This window comes from Castor canadensis, chromosome 2 (genome assembly GCF_047511655.1).
Source record: "Castor canadensis chromosome 2, mCasCan1.hap1v2, whole genome shotgun sequence".
NCBI classification, from domain to species: domain Eukaryota; kingdom Metazoa; phylum Chordata; class Mammalia; order Rodentia; family Castoridae; genus Castor; species Castor canadensis.
The window spans coordinates 183,160,578-183,176,480 of NC_133387.1; the positions used below are offsets into that span (position 1 = coordinate 183,160,578).

Sequence of the window (15,903 nt, forward strand, 5' to 3'; positions counted from 1 at the left end):
TGTCAGTATGAAGCTGAAGCTCTGCCATGGACAGCAGAGTGGAAAGAAGGAAAGAGTGCACGTCTTTGATAACACAGCAAACTCTGTATCAATCAAACTGACACTGCCCTACCTCTGAACTTTCTGTTACATAAGATGATAAACTTATCTTACTGTTTAAATCACTTAAGAAAAGAGGTGACTCTGAGCAGGGCCTTGAAAGATTAACGTGAGTTTATCAAGCAAACAGGGATTCTGGGAAGGAGAGAAGATAGAAGCAAGTAGGAATAGCTAGAGGGACCTGCATGAACCATGTTTGCTAATGTGAAAGCACATGCAGTATACCAACTGATTGGGAACACAGGTTTAAAACTCAGCTTTCCCAGATCTGAGCCCAAAGATTCTGATTCACATCTATAGAACACACTTTTCGACACGGATGGAACTGAGTAGTAAGCAGTGCCACAGGGCAAAAGAACAGAGGCTATTGAGGACTGAGGAAATTGAGGAGAGCTGAGGCTGAACAGGACTTTGTCATGGGAGGATCCAGACTGGAAGCTCAGGAGAACAGGGCTGGGTCTGCTTTTATCTGGCTATTATGAGTACTGAACACTGAATAAATACTTAAGTACTTATTAATAACAAATACTTAAAAGAGTTGAAGATTTATTCATCTAGTATGTGGGCAATAGTAAGAGGCCTTTGCAGTTCCTCTGGTGACACTGAGTAAACACTATATGGAGGAGAGATGGGAATTCCAGGGACCAGTTACAAGACTTTTTGATATTACAGGTGAGAAAATAACACGAGCTATGCCTGAGGAAGGAAAGAAAGAGAAGAAAGGAATGTAACCCACATTTCTGGGGTAGAATCAATACGACAAGAATGATGAGGAAGGACATCAAGATTGATCTAAGCACTGGGGGATGGTAGGTAGGACGGTGGTCAGGAGGACCTGTCTGGGAAGGGGTACTTTCTGCAGCACTTACTACTTCATGACCATCGGTTACACTGATTAGAGAGCTACTCCAGCCTTAGAAAGGCAGGTCAACTGAGGATCTAGACAGAGCCTTCTGGAATGAAGGTTTGGGTTGTTACATCATCGTGTGAGAACATGGGAAGGACTGAACCACCCTACAGAGTGTAAAGAATGAGAGAAGAGGCTAAGAACCCAGGAGAATTCTAAATTTTTCTCAACTTAATTGCCATCTTCTTTTAAAAATGGAATATATTTGGGCTAGTGGTATGACTCAGTGGTAAAGTGCTTATCTAGCAAGCACAAAGACCCAAAGTTTAAAAAACCTAGTACCACCATCACCAAAAAAAAAAAAAAACTAGTTTGTGTGTGGGTTTTTTTTTTTTAATTATAAATGAAATTCTGACTCACGGAAATAAAGTGAAATAGTATAAAGAAGTTAAGTGAAAGCTGCCCATCTAACTCCCAGGTTTCACATACAATTAAAAGAAATACCTAAAGGGACTCATGACCACACTTGATGTATACTGTTGTAACTTGCCTTTTCAAATAGTTTACTTTGGACCTCTAACTAAATTCTTCTCTTGAGGAATATTTAGTTTTCTTCCAGTTTTCTGCTACTACATGTTGTAATAAACATCCTTATAAGTTTTGAGGACTTGGTTGAGACTACCAATAGGGTAGTTGCTTAAACCTGTAATCACTAGATGTTAGAGCACGTAACTTGAAAATTTTGATAGTATTTAATTGTTCTCCCAAATGGTTATGGTAATAATTTATATGCCCAACATTAATGTAAGGGAGGGCCTAATTCCTCCATTTTTGTCTGTATTATCTCTAGATTCTGAGTCTTTGGTTAATCAAAGTGGAGCATTTTTACTAGGCAGGCACTCTACCACTTGAGCCATTCCACCAGCCCAAAGTGGAGCATTTTTTAAATTGAGTGAGATTATTATTTCTTGTTATTGGCCATTTGTACTTTGTGGGAGATAAATTGTTGGTTGAGCCTTTTGAGTTTTTTTTAATTAAAAAATTCTGAGGGATGAGGATGTACAGCAGTAATACAGTACTTGCCTAGCATGTGCAAAGGCCCTGGGTTCCATCCCCAGCACTGTGTACACACACAGAAAAGAAACCTGAGCTGGGTACCAATGGCTCAAGTCTGTAATCCTAGCTACTCAGGAGGCAGAGATCAAGAGGATAGCCCAGCCCATCAAGAGGATAGCCCAGCCCCAGGCAAATAGTTCTCAAGACCCTATCTTGAAAAAACCTATCACAACAAAGGGCTGGAGGAGTGGCTTGGAGTGGCTCAAGCGGTAGAGCACCTGTCTTGCAAGTGTGAGGATTTGAGTTTATATCCCAGTGCCACAAAAAAAAAAAAAAAAAAAGAAAAAGAAAAAGAAAAAGGGAACCTGATTATGTACCTGCCACCTAAAATGAACAAATGTTAATGGTTCCTAATATACACTTCAAGTATTTTCCCTTTCTTCCTTCTTAAAAAGAAAACCAAAAGCATTATAGATAAAGCTTAATTACTCTATATGCCCCTCAATAACCTTCCCAGGACCAATTTGAACAGATTTGAGAAAAAATAAGTCGACGGAAGGTTTAGACCTTAGATTAATTAGAATACTTAAGACTGAACCAGTATATTAGTAAGCATTTACAATGCACAAATTTAGTTTGAAGTCTAGTATCAATGAAAAACAAAAAAAGGTAAAGACCACAAGGAGACAATTTCACACTCACCAGAATGTCTATAAATGCAATAGCAAGTGTTGGCAAGGACATGAAGAAACTGGAGCCCTTGCCCAACGCTGGGAATATAAAATGGTGAGGACATTTTGGAAAAAAATTTTTGGCAGCTCCTCAAGAAGTTAAAGAGATGGGCTAGAAATATGGCTCAAGCAGTAGAGTGCCTGCTTTGCAAGCATGAGGCTCTGAGTTCAAACCCCAGTCCCACTAAAAAAAAAAAAAAAAAAAAAAAAAAAAATATATATATATATATATAAAATGTTCTCAAAAAGTTAGAGTTACCATATAACCCAGAAACTCTATTCCTTCGTGTACACCCAAGAGAAATAAGAGCACATCTACACAAACGTTTGTATGAACAAATATGGAAATTATTCAAAATTAAAGCATAAAACTCACATCCATTAACTGATACATGGGTAAGCAACATATGGTATATTCACATAATGGAATATTATTTGACAAAGGGAAAAAAAGGAATGAAATATTAATGCAATGTTACACAGGGAAGCTTTTTTCTTTTTCTTTTGTTGTTGCTGGGGATCGAACCTAAGGCCTTCCATATGTTAAGCATACATACACTCTACCACTCAGCTACATCTCCATCCCAAGAAGGAACCTTGAAAGCATTTGTGTTCAGTGAAAGAATCCAGTCACATATGCCTGACTTCATTTATATGAAGTGTCCAGAATCAGTAAACCCAGAGAGAAAGTACATTTGTCATTGCCAGGGGCTAGGAGTAGGGATGAAGAAAATGTTTGGAGTTACAAGGTAGTGATGGCTGCACAACCGTATGAACATACTAAAGACCACTGGATTGTATGCTTGAAGTGGGAGAATTATATAACATGTGAATTATATTCTAAGGCTGTGAAAAAAAAAAATCTTGTTTTGGGTAGTACTGAGGTTTGAACTCAGGACCTTGTGCTTGCTGGACAGGTGCCTTAAAATTTCAGCCATGCCTCCAGCTCTTTTTGCTTTTTTAGTTATATTTTAGTTAGGTCTCATTTTTGCTCAAACTGGCCTCAGACCACTATCCTGCCACCTATGTCTCCTGCGTAACTGAGGTTACAGGTGTGAACCACTGTGCCCTGTGAATAATTTTTTTTTTTTTAAGTTTTTTTTGTTGTTGTTGTTGTAGCCTAGACTAACAAGTTCCCAGAATACTCTGAGGCAAAGTAAAACAACAGTTTCAGCCATTACCTGCAAATGATAGCTGCTTCAGGCGGGCATTTGATCGAGCTTCCTGTACTTTATCTGTCAATGACTTCCAGGCATCTGTAAGGAAATAAAAGAAAACTGTAGGCTGGAAAATATTCATGCCAACGTCTCTCTCTCTTTTTTTTTTTGGTGGGACTGGGGTTTGAACATAGGGCTCTGTGCTTGTAAAGCAGGGTGTTCTACTGCTTGAACCATACCTTCAGTCCATTTTGCTCTGGTTATTTTTGGAAATGGGATCTCAAGAACTATATGCCTGGGCTGGCCACCCTTGTGTTCTCAGCCGGTGGCCCAACCATGCCAACATCTCTTAACATCAGTGCGTGACAGGCATTATGCTTAGACTCCCTACACATACCCTCTTAGGACAGTGTTTTGTTGCTATTCTTACAGTTTTAATCATTTCACTACATCAGAAAGTACTGGGAAGGTGCACAGCCCAGCAGTGCTTCTTTCTCTGGCCACGGAAGTAGTAATGAGAGTCACAGCTTCTGAATTCCCAAAGCATTCGCATCCTTGTTGGAAGACTGGGTCTCAGGCCTGCATGTTTGGTATTGATCCTATTCCCTATGCTCTGAACCAAAATAGTGTTGGTACCAAAGATTTAACCAGGTCTCTCAAGAGATCACTGTATCTTAGTTCCTTAAAATTGAGGGTTGGAATTAGAAAACATTTAAATTGCTTCCATTTCTAAGCTAAGATTCTGTGATCTTTTACTGTCTGTCAGACATTTCCATTTGGATTTTTTTTTTTTTTTTGCAGTACCAGGATTTGAGCTCAGGGCCAAGCAAGTGCTGTACCACTTAAACCACCCCCTCCTCCACCACCAAGTCCTCCAATCTCTTTCTCTCTTTGATACAGGATTTTGCTACATAGCCCAGGCTGACCTGGAACTCATAGATCAGACTAGCTTCAAACTCAAGATCTTCCTGCCTCTACCTCCTGACTGCTGGGATTACAGGCATGCACCACCATATCTGGCTTCTTTTTTCTTTGTGGTGCTGGGGATTGAACTCAGCAACTTGCCCATGATAAGCAAGTGCTCTACTGCTGAGCTACATCCCCAGCCCAACACACTCAATGTTATTTATGTAGGGCTCATAGGATCAAAGCAATCATTTTTTTCTTCTCCTTATACTATTATTATTATTTTTTTAAAGTGACAGCATCTTGCTATGTTTCCCAGGCTATGTTGCTCAAACAATCTTCCTGCCTCAGCTTCCCTAAAACTGGACTAGAGAAATGCACAACAATGCCCAGCTTACAGTCATCTTTGACTCTTCCCTTTCTACTCCTCATATTTAAGCAGTTAGCAAGTGTGTCCGTTCTTTCTTTCTTTGCTCACATGAGCTTCAGAACTGTCATTTCTACTGAAGAAATGTGTTCATTTATGCCATCTGCTGCTAGTGTCTCCAATTCAATTTCTTGTGTGGAACTACTATATTAAGCTTTTCTACTCCCCCAAATTTTCAAAGCCTCATGGCCTGTATGCCCTCCAAAACTTATACCCAGTCTACCTTCCAGTTTTTATTTTACTATTACCTGACATGGATTTCAATGTCATACTCCCATTTGACCCTGCTCTAAACCTACCACGTGCAAGGTATTTTTTCTAACTTTGCTTATATTTCTTCTTTGAAAACTCTTCCCATTCCTCATTGGCTAACCAAAATACTCTAGCCTCCTTTTAACTGAATCTCCTATTGTGTTAATCTTCATGGGTTTCTGGATAACCTTAATTCACTCTCAGTGATCTTTCTCTTCTTTGAACTTCTCTAGTATTTATAGTTCAGGAAAAATTCACTAGTCCTCCAGCAGCTCATGAACACTTGCATGCTAAGGATACCCAGATGAGTAAATAATGAGTGAGACATAAGAGTAAGAACTTCACAAACAACTCTCTGAGCGAGGAACAGATGAAATTTGAAAGGAAGGAATGGCAGTGTTAGTCTGCCTCAGGAAGGCAGGAAGACTGGGCAGGGTCATAAGAGCATAAAGCAGTGAGAGCATTCCAGGCAGAGGGAGCAGCATGTATGAAGGCGCAAGGGAGAGAGACCGACATGGTAGGTGCACAAGGAAGTGGCAGGAGACAAGGCTGGAGAGAAAAGCAGAGTTACACTCTATGAAGGTATGCTGTCTTAACAACTTACCCTGTATCATTTAAATTTTTGCTTAAATTATGGCTATTTTTCCAACAAGACAAGCTTCGCAAGGACAAGGAAAATGTAAAATGCTACCAGGTATCCACACCTGGCACAAAACTGCCCACCTCAACAGTACAATAGACAGAAACGAGGCCTCTGATGGAGGGCTGACCTGATTTAATTCACTCACCTTCAATACTTTCTGCACAGATCTGAAAGCCATCATCACTTGAAATTTCAAAAACAAGTCCTTTCTTGGGCTTTTTCTCAGCAATGCTTTCCTTTCGCTTTTGTTCTTGCTGGAGCCAAAGCATCAGAGGAGAGCTGAAATTACTTTCTTCTTCTTCTACTGCTTTAGACTCTATGAGGGAGAAAACAGGAGCCAAAGTGGTTGCAATAACAAATGCTTACTGAATGCCAACTGTGTGCAGAGCACTGTCCAGGTACTATCTCTAAGCCTAACAACATGCTGTAACTGGTATTCCATTCCACTCACAGATGACAAAACTGTGGCTCAATCAGCTTGCTGTCAGTAATAGCTAGTATGAAGTTAGGCTGTCTCTGCTGTAGTTTCTGGTATGACAGTTTGACAGTTTTTCCATAATAAGTGTCCTCAAATAAGGTCAGAGCAAAAAAATAACAATGGTTGATCTGTGTGGAGCTCCTATGCCTAAGGCTCTTTTAGGAACTTCATACAGATTAACTCAGATTTCACAACCACCCAGTAAGTTAGTTGTTACTATAAACTCCATTTTAAAGAAGAGAAAACTGAGGCAGAGAGAGGGTAAAAAAAAGTCCAAGTTCATATAGCTAATGTGTAGTAAAGCTGGAATTTCAACCTATCTGGCTCCAGAGTCTGCACTCTCATCCTCCATCTCTCACTGCAACAGACGTCTCAGTCCTCTTGAAGAATTGGCAAATCAGCAGGATATGGTGACACCCCAAATCTCTCACTTAAGCCTTTTCTATTTCCTGAGAAATTCATTGGGCCAGATAGAAAGTGTTGAGATGTATGTGGTGTTATAACCAAAATCTGGCTGTCTAATAAAAATGGTTTAGTTTCTTTTAGTGACAACTAAAGGATGAAGTCAGGTTATCACTAGCTATTTAAATGTTACTGTTGTTAAACTAGCACGGCAAAGGATACTCAAAGACGTGATTTTGTGTCTCCTAGCTGACAGACAATCACAGATTAGGCAGTGGAAGGCCACCAGCAGACAGGGGCTGAGTTTCATTCTACAACTGCAGCCAATCACTTAACTACTCTGAAACACAGATTTTTTTTTTTTTTTTAAATCTAGAAAATCAGGAGGTAAATCAGTGGTTATAATAGTCCTAGCTTTGGAATTCTCTGATTTTAATCCATTACCCATCCATATACCTGTATTTTCTTGCTCATTTGCTGGATTTTGTGTTGCCTGAACCTCTGGAAGAACAGCCACTTGTCTAAATGAAAAGAAAACCAGATATGAAAAGCAACTTCAGATAGTTCTTCAGTTCAAAGATGAAAACTGTTCACAATCTGCCTTATAGTTGTCAGTTATACAAAACTACTACTAGAAAATGAACCACAAGATGCTTTCTGTAAAATTAATACCATGGCCACATTACTGAATGGCACATAGAATAGTTTTATTTATGAGCTTCCTTCCCAAATATCAACAGCAAGTATCTGCTTTTGAAATAGTAGATTGTATCCTTGAAATTCTTCTCATACTTAGGAGGAAAAAAACAAAGGGATACTTGTCAGAAGTAATTCTGGGGTTATTTTAGTTTAATTAAAATAAAGGTAAGCTGCATGACTTCCATTCATCTTCAAACAATCCAAATATACACCAATATTCATTGAATAAATCATTGTAGATCCACACAATAGTACTAAAGGTAGCCACTACAAAAAGTGAAGTGCAGCCAAGGTATGGTGGCTTATGCCTGCAATCCCAACACATGGAAGTCTAAAGGCTGGAGGGCTACAGGTTCAAGGCCAGCCTGGGCTATACAGTGAGACCCTGCCTCAAAAACAAAAACAAAACAAAAAAGTGAACTGCATCTACACATACTGTCATAGAAAGATGTATACAAAACAATGTAAGTCAGAACAAAGCAACTGTACAGTAAGTACAATAGTATTCCTGTTACGTACAAGAGGTACACACATATTCACATACATGCCATATATGTATACGCATATACACAATCTGCCCGCGTAACACTGAATTGTACCTCCAGGTGCTAATAGTTACCTCTAGGGCACAGACTGAGAAAGGGAAGGCAGCACAAACAGAACCATCACATATTATTTAAGTAATTCTATGCTATTTTTTAAAACAAGTTTGTATTTAATTCCATTTTAAAAAACTGACAACAAAACAAAAATCAGTGCAATCAGGACAGCTACCTTTCAAATGAGATGGACAGAGTCAAGGGCTTAATCTTAGAGAACTAAGTTTCCAGCTCACCTTGCAGGCGGCCCACACTCCTTCTGTGAAGGCTGTTCCACACCAGCTGTGTCCTGCTGCTCAGTCTCTGCTCCCACAGTCCTAGAACAGAATCATTTGTATCTTTTCAAGGAACTACCAGTCAATGTGTGCTGAATTAAATGTGAAAGTCAGTGTAAGGAAGTAACTCTATCAGGGGCTGGAGGTGTGGCTCAAGTGGAAGAGAACCTGACTAATGAGTACGAAATTCAAATCCCAATACTGCAAAACAAAAACCAAAAATTTTACAAACCAACAACAACAAAAAAACAAAGTCTATCAGGATCAGATAAAATTTGTAAGCCTTCAACAGTGACCTATGGTCATGAAAGCTAGAATAATGGTTACTTGGAGGGGCACTGACCAAGACGGGGCACGAGGGGCCTTCTGGGAGCACTAGAAGTGGTGGTAATGCATGCATACAATGTGAAAATTCACTTGCACACTTACAGACATTTCAGTGGCAAGTTTTAAAAAAGGGCTCCATAAAGCTCCCCAGACAGGAATCATTCCTAGAATCCTAAAACCTCAACAACAGAGAAACAGAAGCAAACAGCAGCACTGTTTGAAATCAGAGCAAAGAATAATTACAGATGGAGTTCTAGCCAAGTCAAACTGTTCACTGCTGAAGCTAAATTTTGCTCCACTAATCACCACTGAAGAAAAAATAAAACCACCAGACACCAGTGGCTCCTAACTACTCAGGAATTCAGAGATCAAGAGAATCAAGATTCGAAGCCAGCCTAGGCAAATAGTTTGCAAGACTTTATCTTGAAAAAACCCTTCACAAAAAAGGGCTGGTGGTGTGGCTCAAGTGGTACAGTGCCTTCCTAGCAAGCATGAGACCTTGAGTTCAAACCCCAGTACTACCAAAAAAAAAAAAACAAAAAAACAAAACAAACAAAAGCCAAAATCCAGAAACTCCCCAAGTGATGCAATTAACTCCAGAGAAGTTCCTTCCTAAAGACTAACTCCAACAGCCCGCATCTAGAGCACAAAGCCCTGCACACCGGGCAGAACTGTTTGGACTGCTCACCCAGTGACCACTGGCAGAGAGGCTGTGTTGGCTTCTTGGTCTGGAATGTGTGCTTCAGAAGAACTGGTCCGCAAATGGGAGACTTTGTGCTTCTTGCCGTTCCCTTTGTCCAGAGGCAGCTGAATTCGTTTGACTTTTGGTTTGGGTTTAGAGGGACCTGGTACTGAGGGGCTTGCTGATTGCTGTCCAGAGGATGGGGAGCCTCCTGGAGAGGCTGAGCTGGCTGGCACAGCTGAGGGCAAAGCCTTGTTCTGCTCTAGCCCCATGCTATTAGGAGCATCTACTGTCTGGGTGAAGTTGGATGCCTGGGTTCCAGATGTAGAATCGAGATCCCTTTGGGAAGAGAGGATCCCGGGTTTGCCAGTAAAGAGCTGGTTCACGTGCTGCAGCTGATAGTGTTCTTCTGCCTCCCCAGAAGGGGACATGGCTGTCATGCCTGTGGTCTGAGGAGAGGGGAGGACACACACACTGGATGCTGCTGTCATTGCAGCAGTAGAGGGAGTCTGTGATGCTCCTAGTTGTGGGAACATTCCTGAACTTGGTGGTAAAGCCACAGGCTGCTCCTGAACGCCCAGGCTCTGCTGGCTGGCTTTGATTAGAAGATTGCTTATTGAGCCAATATCTGGGGTCCCAAGCAACCTTGGGTTAGTTAAGGTGACATGTCCTGGAACTGATGCACTACTTGTAGGAGTTGTTGACGTTTGCATGGACACCACATTCAAGACAGAGGAACCAGATGCCAAGCCAGACACAGGCCCTGACGTAAGGTGGCTAGTATCCTGGCTTATTGTTGATGTGCCGGCCGCTGTGGCAGTAGTTCCGCCCACACTCTGTGGTGGTAACAGTGGTGCCTGCTCAAAATACATGATGCCAGATTTAGACCTTTTTATGATGTTGGGGACAGTTCGGTGAGATGATGTATTAAGTGACCCCAAATCTAACAGATTGGGATGATTGGAAAGCTGGGAGGGTGTGAAATTAATCAATGTCATATTAGAAACCACATCAGAAGGGGCAATGTTTGAAGGGGTACTAGAGGGAGCTAGTTTTTTATTCTTTCGAGTGTGTAGACGAGATATAGGTCTTTTCTTGAGTCCAGAAGATTGAGTGGCTACTGTGGTATTAAGATCTGTCCTCTGGTTGGCTTCTGAAACCAAAAGTTGGGGATCTGGAGGAGGCTGGACCCCAATAAGTAGGCCTGAAGGAGGACTGCTGATATTGGGTGGGAAACTACTCTGAGTAGCCGCAGGGAAGGAATGTAAGTGCTGGTGATGAGGCATAGAGAGCAGTCCTTTGCTAGCAGGAGGGAACAAAGATTGAGAAGTTGGTAAGCTTGGATTTAGTCCTGTGGTGAGGGTGAGACCACTTCCCATGGGCCCCAATACTGAAGTATTTGACTCCATCACACTGGGTGTAGAACTAACAGGAGAGGTCAACTGGATTTTTTGGGTCACTCCATTTGGAAGAGTTTGGAGAACATAAAGTGGCTGCATGTTTTGGTTAACAACAATGAGTTTCTCAGTTGCTGGTTTCAGGTGGGGTGGAGTGGTCTGGACAGCTGCGTTAGAAATCTGAGATGGACCAGGACTGTCAGTAGAACTGGGCACATACTTCTGATTCTGGATGGGCACAGTTGGGGAAACAGGCACCTGAAGGCCAGGGGTGCTACTGTTTCGAGTTAAATCCTGATTGTTGCCATGACCTTGTTCTACAGAACCACAAGGAGGGCTAGAGATGTGGTCTGCATCCATGTGTCCCTGGATAAAGTGATCAGGAGTCATGTGGCCTTCAGGAGCAGGATCTACTCCTGGACTCAGAAGTGCTGGGTCACCTTCAGTAGAGGCTACAGATTTTTCTGTGATGGTCACTCGTTTTTCTCCTGAATCTGAGATTACAGCCAGTCTACTGGGATTCTGGCTAGGGACAGTGGGACTTCGGGTGGTCAGGACAGAGAGATCAGATGGTAGTTCTAAAGGCAATTCAAACTGCTCCTCTGCTGAGATAGAGGAAGAGACACTACTATCCACAGGTTCTGTTGTTGGCAGCTGCTGAGAAAATACTTCAAAAAGGCCCATGTCTTTTTCACGATTACTGTCAAGACCCAATCCTTCCCCAAGATTCAGTAGTTCTGAGGAAGATGACTCTGGGCTCTCGCCTAAAGCCTGCATGGATGGAGTATTCTTCAGTACAAAGTCCATAATGTCTGACGGCAGGATATTCCCACAGTCATCGCTGTTGTTATTGTCTGAATCTGATTTCAGAAGCTCAGTATTATAGGTATCCAGCAAATTTTTGTCTGAGGGGGTACTGGTGTGGACTCTGCGACTCGAATCTAATGAACTAAGTTGAGCTTCCAAGGAATCTTGTCCTTGTGCTTTCACTCTGCTTACAGTGTGGCAGTTATCCATCTTTGGCTCATTTTTGTGACTAACAGAACTCTTAATAACATGTTCCTTTTCTCCACCATCCTCAGGTCGATCAATCTTTAAGTTCTCTGTTCCATTTTCTTTACCATTTCTTTTTGGAATCTGACTGCTTTTCCTTGTCGTAGCTGTGACACTAGTATCACTCTCTGTCCCATCATCAACACCATCCAACTGTGAAATTTTTGGAATATCACATTGTTCTTCCTCCCGAAATAAGTTATGGGATGCTAGCCGTTCCTCTCCACCTGAAGAAATTACTGTTCTGGTAAAGTTGTAATAGTATAAGTCGTCCTCATCTGAAGTGCTCAAGTCATCGGCCCCATCCACCTGTCCTTCTGCTGATCTCTTACCTCGCTTCTTCCCAGTGGAGCTGCTATAGAATGGAATGTCTTCTTCACCATAGGATCTGACTCCATATAGTGGGGTGAGCCCAAAGAACATGTTAGAACGTGCACGGGCACTGCGACGGGGATATCTCCTCTTAAAAGAGCCATCTTCTTGAGGTTTAGGGCCATCTGGAAGCATTAGGTTTCTGTCCTGTACTGGAAGATTCTGATAGTTGTTACTTTGAGAATCCTGGGATGAGGCACTGTTGGAACTTGGTTGAACCAGTGGACCATCTCCTGGACTTTTGGAGGCTGAAACTGGGTCTGTCGGAGATACTGACTCTATTTGAACAGGGGAGGCAGGACTACTTTCTTTCAGGGCATTTTTGGATTGACTCTCACTTTCCATTTTTAGAGGTGTCACTTTGACTGTGCATTTCCGGGGTGCCTGTAATTCCTTTGAAGATCCTTCTACTTGCATGGATGGAGCTTTGGGAACTCCTGAAATAGAAAGCACTTTATCTCCAATCTTATCAGAAGAAACATTATTACATGACCGTTGCCCCAAAAACTCAGGAGTTAAAACCTCATCAATGAACTCTGGCTTTAGGTTTCCCTCCTCACCCGTTGTCACCTGACCAGGTTCCAAAAAAGATTTACTGGAATGCTTTTCTTTGAAAGTTTCTTTATAAGACTTTTTCCCTTTCTGTCTCCTGTCTCTAGAACTAGATCCCACATGTTCACTGATAATAGATGATCTGCTGCTCACTCCAGAAAGCTTTAAGGTTTTGATTTCAGTATCTTCATCTGGAGAGGGGTTTGCTGGTTGGGTAGAATCTGTGTGTGGGTCTCGATCATTCCTTTGCCCTCTCAAATGGAGTTGTGGGAAGGGGAGGACCTCTTTAGAAGAAAATTGCACAGAAGAGGGTTCGGCAAAAGCGCCAATTTTACTAACATTTAATTCTCCAGAAGCGATATTATGAACCTGTGGGGCCAATCTAGGAATTCCAGCATAAGCCACACTATGTGCAGTTCCCTCTGAATTCTTAGAACTCAGCATTCTGGTCTTCTCTCCCTTTAAAGAGGAGCTCTTTGATGCCAAGTCTAAAGCACTAGAATGCCTCATTTCTAAAGATGAAGATCCGTCCAAGTGGCTGGTTTTAGAGCCCACAGTAGGCACTGTCCTTTGCGTACCTGGAGAGGTGGGAGTGTTGTGCCCTAGATTAGCATTGGAATTCAGTGGCCCTAAAGTGTGATCAACTGCTCTGGCACTTGACTCAGGGTCTGGAGAGGTCCCAATGGTAGGGGCTGAGGAAACACCATTCCTGGAGTGAGTACTTCCAGTTCTCACTGGAGACATTATCCGGAGCTTGGATCGCAGGGGTGACAAGGAAGAAGTACTATGACGCCTAGATCCAATGCTTCGCAGTCCAGAGGAGAGTAAAGGATCACCCACTGTGACTATTTCATGAGTGGTAGGGGTAGGACTCCCTGAACAAGAGAGAAAAAATAAGAAAGTCTATTACAGACAGAACAAATGTGTGGAAATCAGTGATTTTCATGTCCTCTCTATATCTATATATAGATAACTGAAAATGGAGATTTTCAGTTAGCAAAAGTCACCACGATAAGGTTGTCTAAAGAAATTACAAATTAATCTTTGGGCTGACCTTCTTAGGTAGGTCAATGAAGTCTTTTACCTGCAGAAGGCAATGGCCGACAGCCAGGGGATCTCTGTGTAGGAGAGTAACTGGGTGTTCGAATCCTAGGGACCTTTGAGATGACATGATAATAACAGGAGCTAGAGGTTTGCGAATGAGGAGGTCGGTCTGGTGATGGAGGACTTAGAATTGCTGCTGTATTTTGACTGTCTTTAGATGAACTTTCTGTGGTAGGAAATAAAAACTCTTAACTAAAAAAGAATCAGTTAAAATACTGAACAAATCAACCAATAAAAAGCCAGCTATTAGGTAAATACCAAACTAGAAATGAACTTTTCTTCCCACCTTTCAATTTCAGTACATACTCCTAAAACTCTAGTTCAAGCCCACCTGGATTAAAGACTAACCTATAAGTGATGATGGACTATGGGCGATAGTCCTATTTTCAGCATGTTCAACAGTGCTGTTGATATCTGGCTCTACAACTGGAGGACGGCACTCCACTATCTTGCATGTGTATACACAGCGCTTGCGGGCATCTGTGGTGCTCCAGTATACCCGAGAACATCTGATAATTGGGAAAAATCACAAATGAGAGGACAGAAGCAGAAACTAACTCAAAACCTGGCCTCATCCTAGGTTCCCTGGCCTGCTTCATATAGAGAATTTGGCTTTATTTCATGGGTTCTTAGTCTATATGAAGAATTATAAACTCCCCTCGTTAGGCTGCAGCAATCTTTGTTGTCTCTCTTTTATTTTTGTTTTTTATGTTTTCAGCTGTACTAGGGTTTGAACTTAGGGCTGCTATGCTTGCTACACAGGTGCTCTATCACTTGAACCATGCCTCCAGCCCAGGTTGCTCCAATCTTTGTGAAGTCCTTGGTGTTTCCACGCTTCTCAGAAAATTGCCTAAGATTGTTTTATTATATCCCAAGTAGTAAAATATCCAAAAATCCAGAAAAATAAAAACACTAATTACTACAAGAAACAGATACTGACCACTAGGAAGGGACTAATGCCCCACAATGTGTATAAAGTAAGGTTCTAAAATAAAACAAAGGGCAAGCCTGGGGTGTTTTCTTTGGGAGAAAAGCCTCACGAAACAAGGGAAGTATGAGTGCTTCAAATCAGCTGAATGCTGGTGGAGGCTTGTTTACACAAATAGCTAACAACTAAATGTGACAGTTATCAGAATTAGAATGCAGAACAAATTAGAGTAAATATTGCAAAATGAGACTCCAAGAAGGGAGAGGTAGAAGGGGAATTTTGATTTTACATTGTCAGCCCGCTAGATGCTTAGACAATTTGCTTCAAATAAAAGATAATTTTTTTGTTTTGAGACAAGGCTCACAATGTAGAGCAGGCTGACCTAGAATTTGTGACCCTCCTGTCTCATCCTCCTGAGTGCTGGGATCACAGACACTACCATGCTCAGTTAAACAACTATGAAATCTAACTGAAGAATCTGATCATATAATGATACTATGACACAACTGTAAAAGAGGGACTGCTTGGGGACAAACTAGTGGGAGGAGGGGAGGAGGAAAAGAGAAGGCACAACAGCCCTAAGTTCAAACCCTAGTATGGCCAAAATCACATAAAACAAAAATAGAATAGAAACTACAAAGATTGCTGCAACCTAATTAGGGGAATTTGTAATTCTTCATATAGACTAAGAACCCATGAAATAAAGCCAAATTCTCTAAATGAAGCAGACCAGGGAACCTAGGATGAGGCAAAGTTTTGACAGATAGAAGTACATTTTATATGTATGTACACACACACACACAGAATCAGAATGCAGAACAAATTAGAGTAAATATTGCAAAATGAAACTCCAAGAAGGGAGAGGTAGAAGAGGAATTTATATATTTATATATATATGTATATTTCATACACACAAC

General features: G+C 41.5%; 1 protein-coding gene across 5 annotated transcripts in view; it reads right to left on the reverse strand.

The window, feature by feature from the left end:
• Positions 1 to 15,903, reverse strand: part of Kmt2a (lysine methyltransferase 2A) — a 79,921-nt gene that overhangs the window by 8,249 nt on the left and 55,769 nt on the right. For 4 of the 5 annotated variants that reach the window (XM_074066631.1, XM_074066630.1, XM_074066629.1 and 1 more), the window contains 7 exons: positions 14,407 to 14,567; positions 14,039 to 14,224; positions 9,587 to 13,829; positions 8,533 to 8,613; positions 7,455 to 7,519; positions 6,264 to 6,434; positions 3,915 to 3,989 (listed from right to left, as the gene is read on the reverse strand). In XM_074066631.1, the coding sequence (XP_073922732.1) occupies positions 3,915 to 3,989; positions 6,264 to 6,434; positions 7,455 to 7,519; positions 8,533 to 8,613; positions 9,587 to 13,829; positions 14,039 to 14,224; positions 14,407 to 14,567 (4,982 nt within the window). The remainder of the gene's footprint in view (positions 1 to 3,914; positions 3,990 to 6,263; positions 6,435 to 7,454; positions 7,520 to 8,532; positions 8,614 to 9,586; positions 13,830 to 14,038; positions 14,225 to 14,406; positions 14,568 to 15,903) is intronic. The other variant, XM_074066628.1, reaches the window with a different exon arrangement.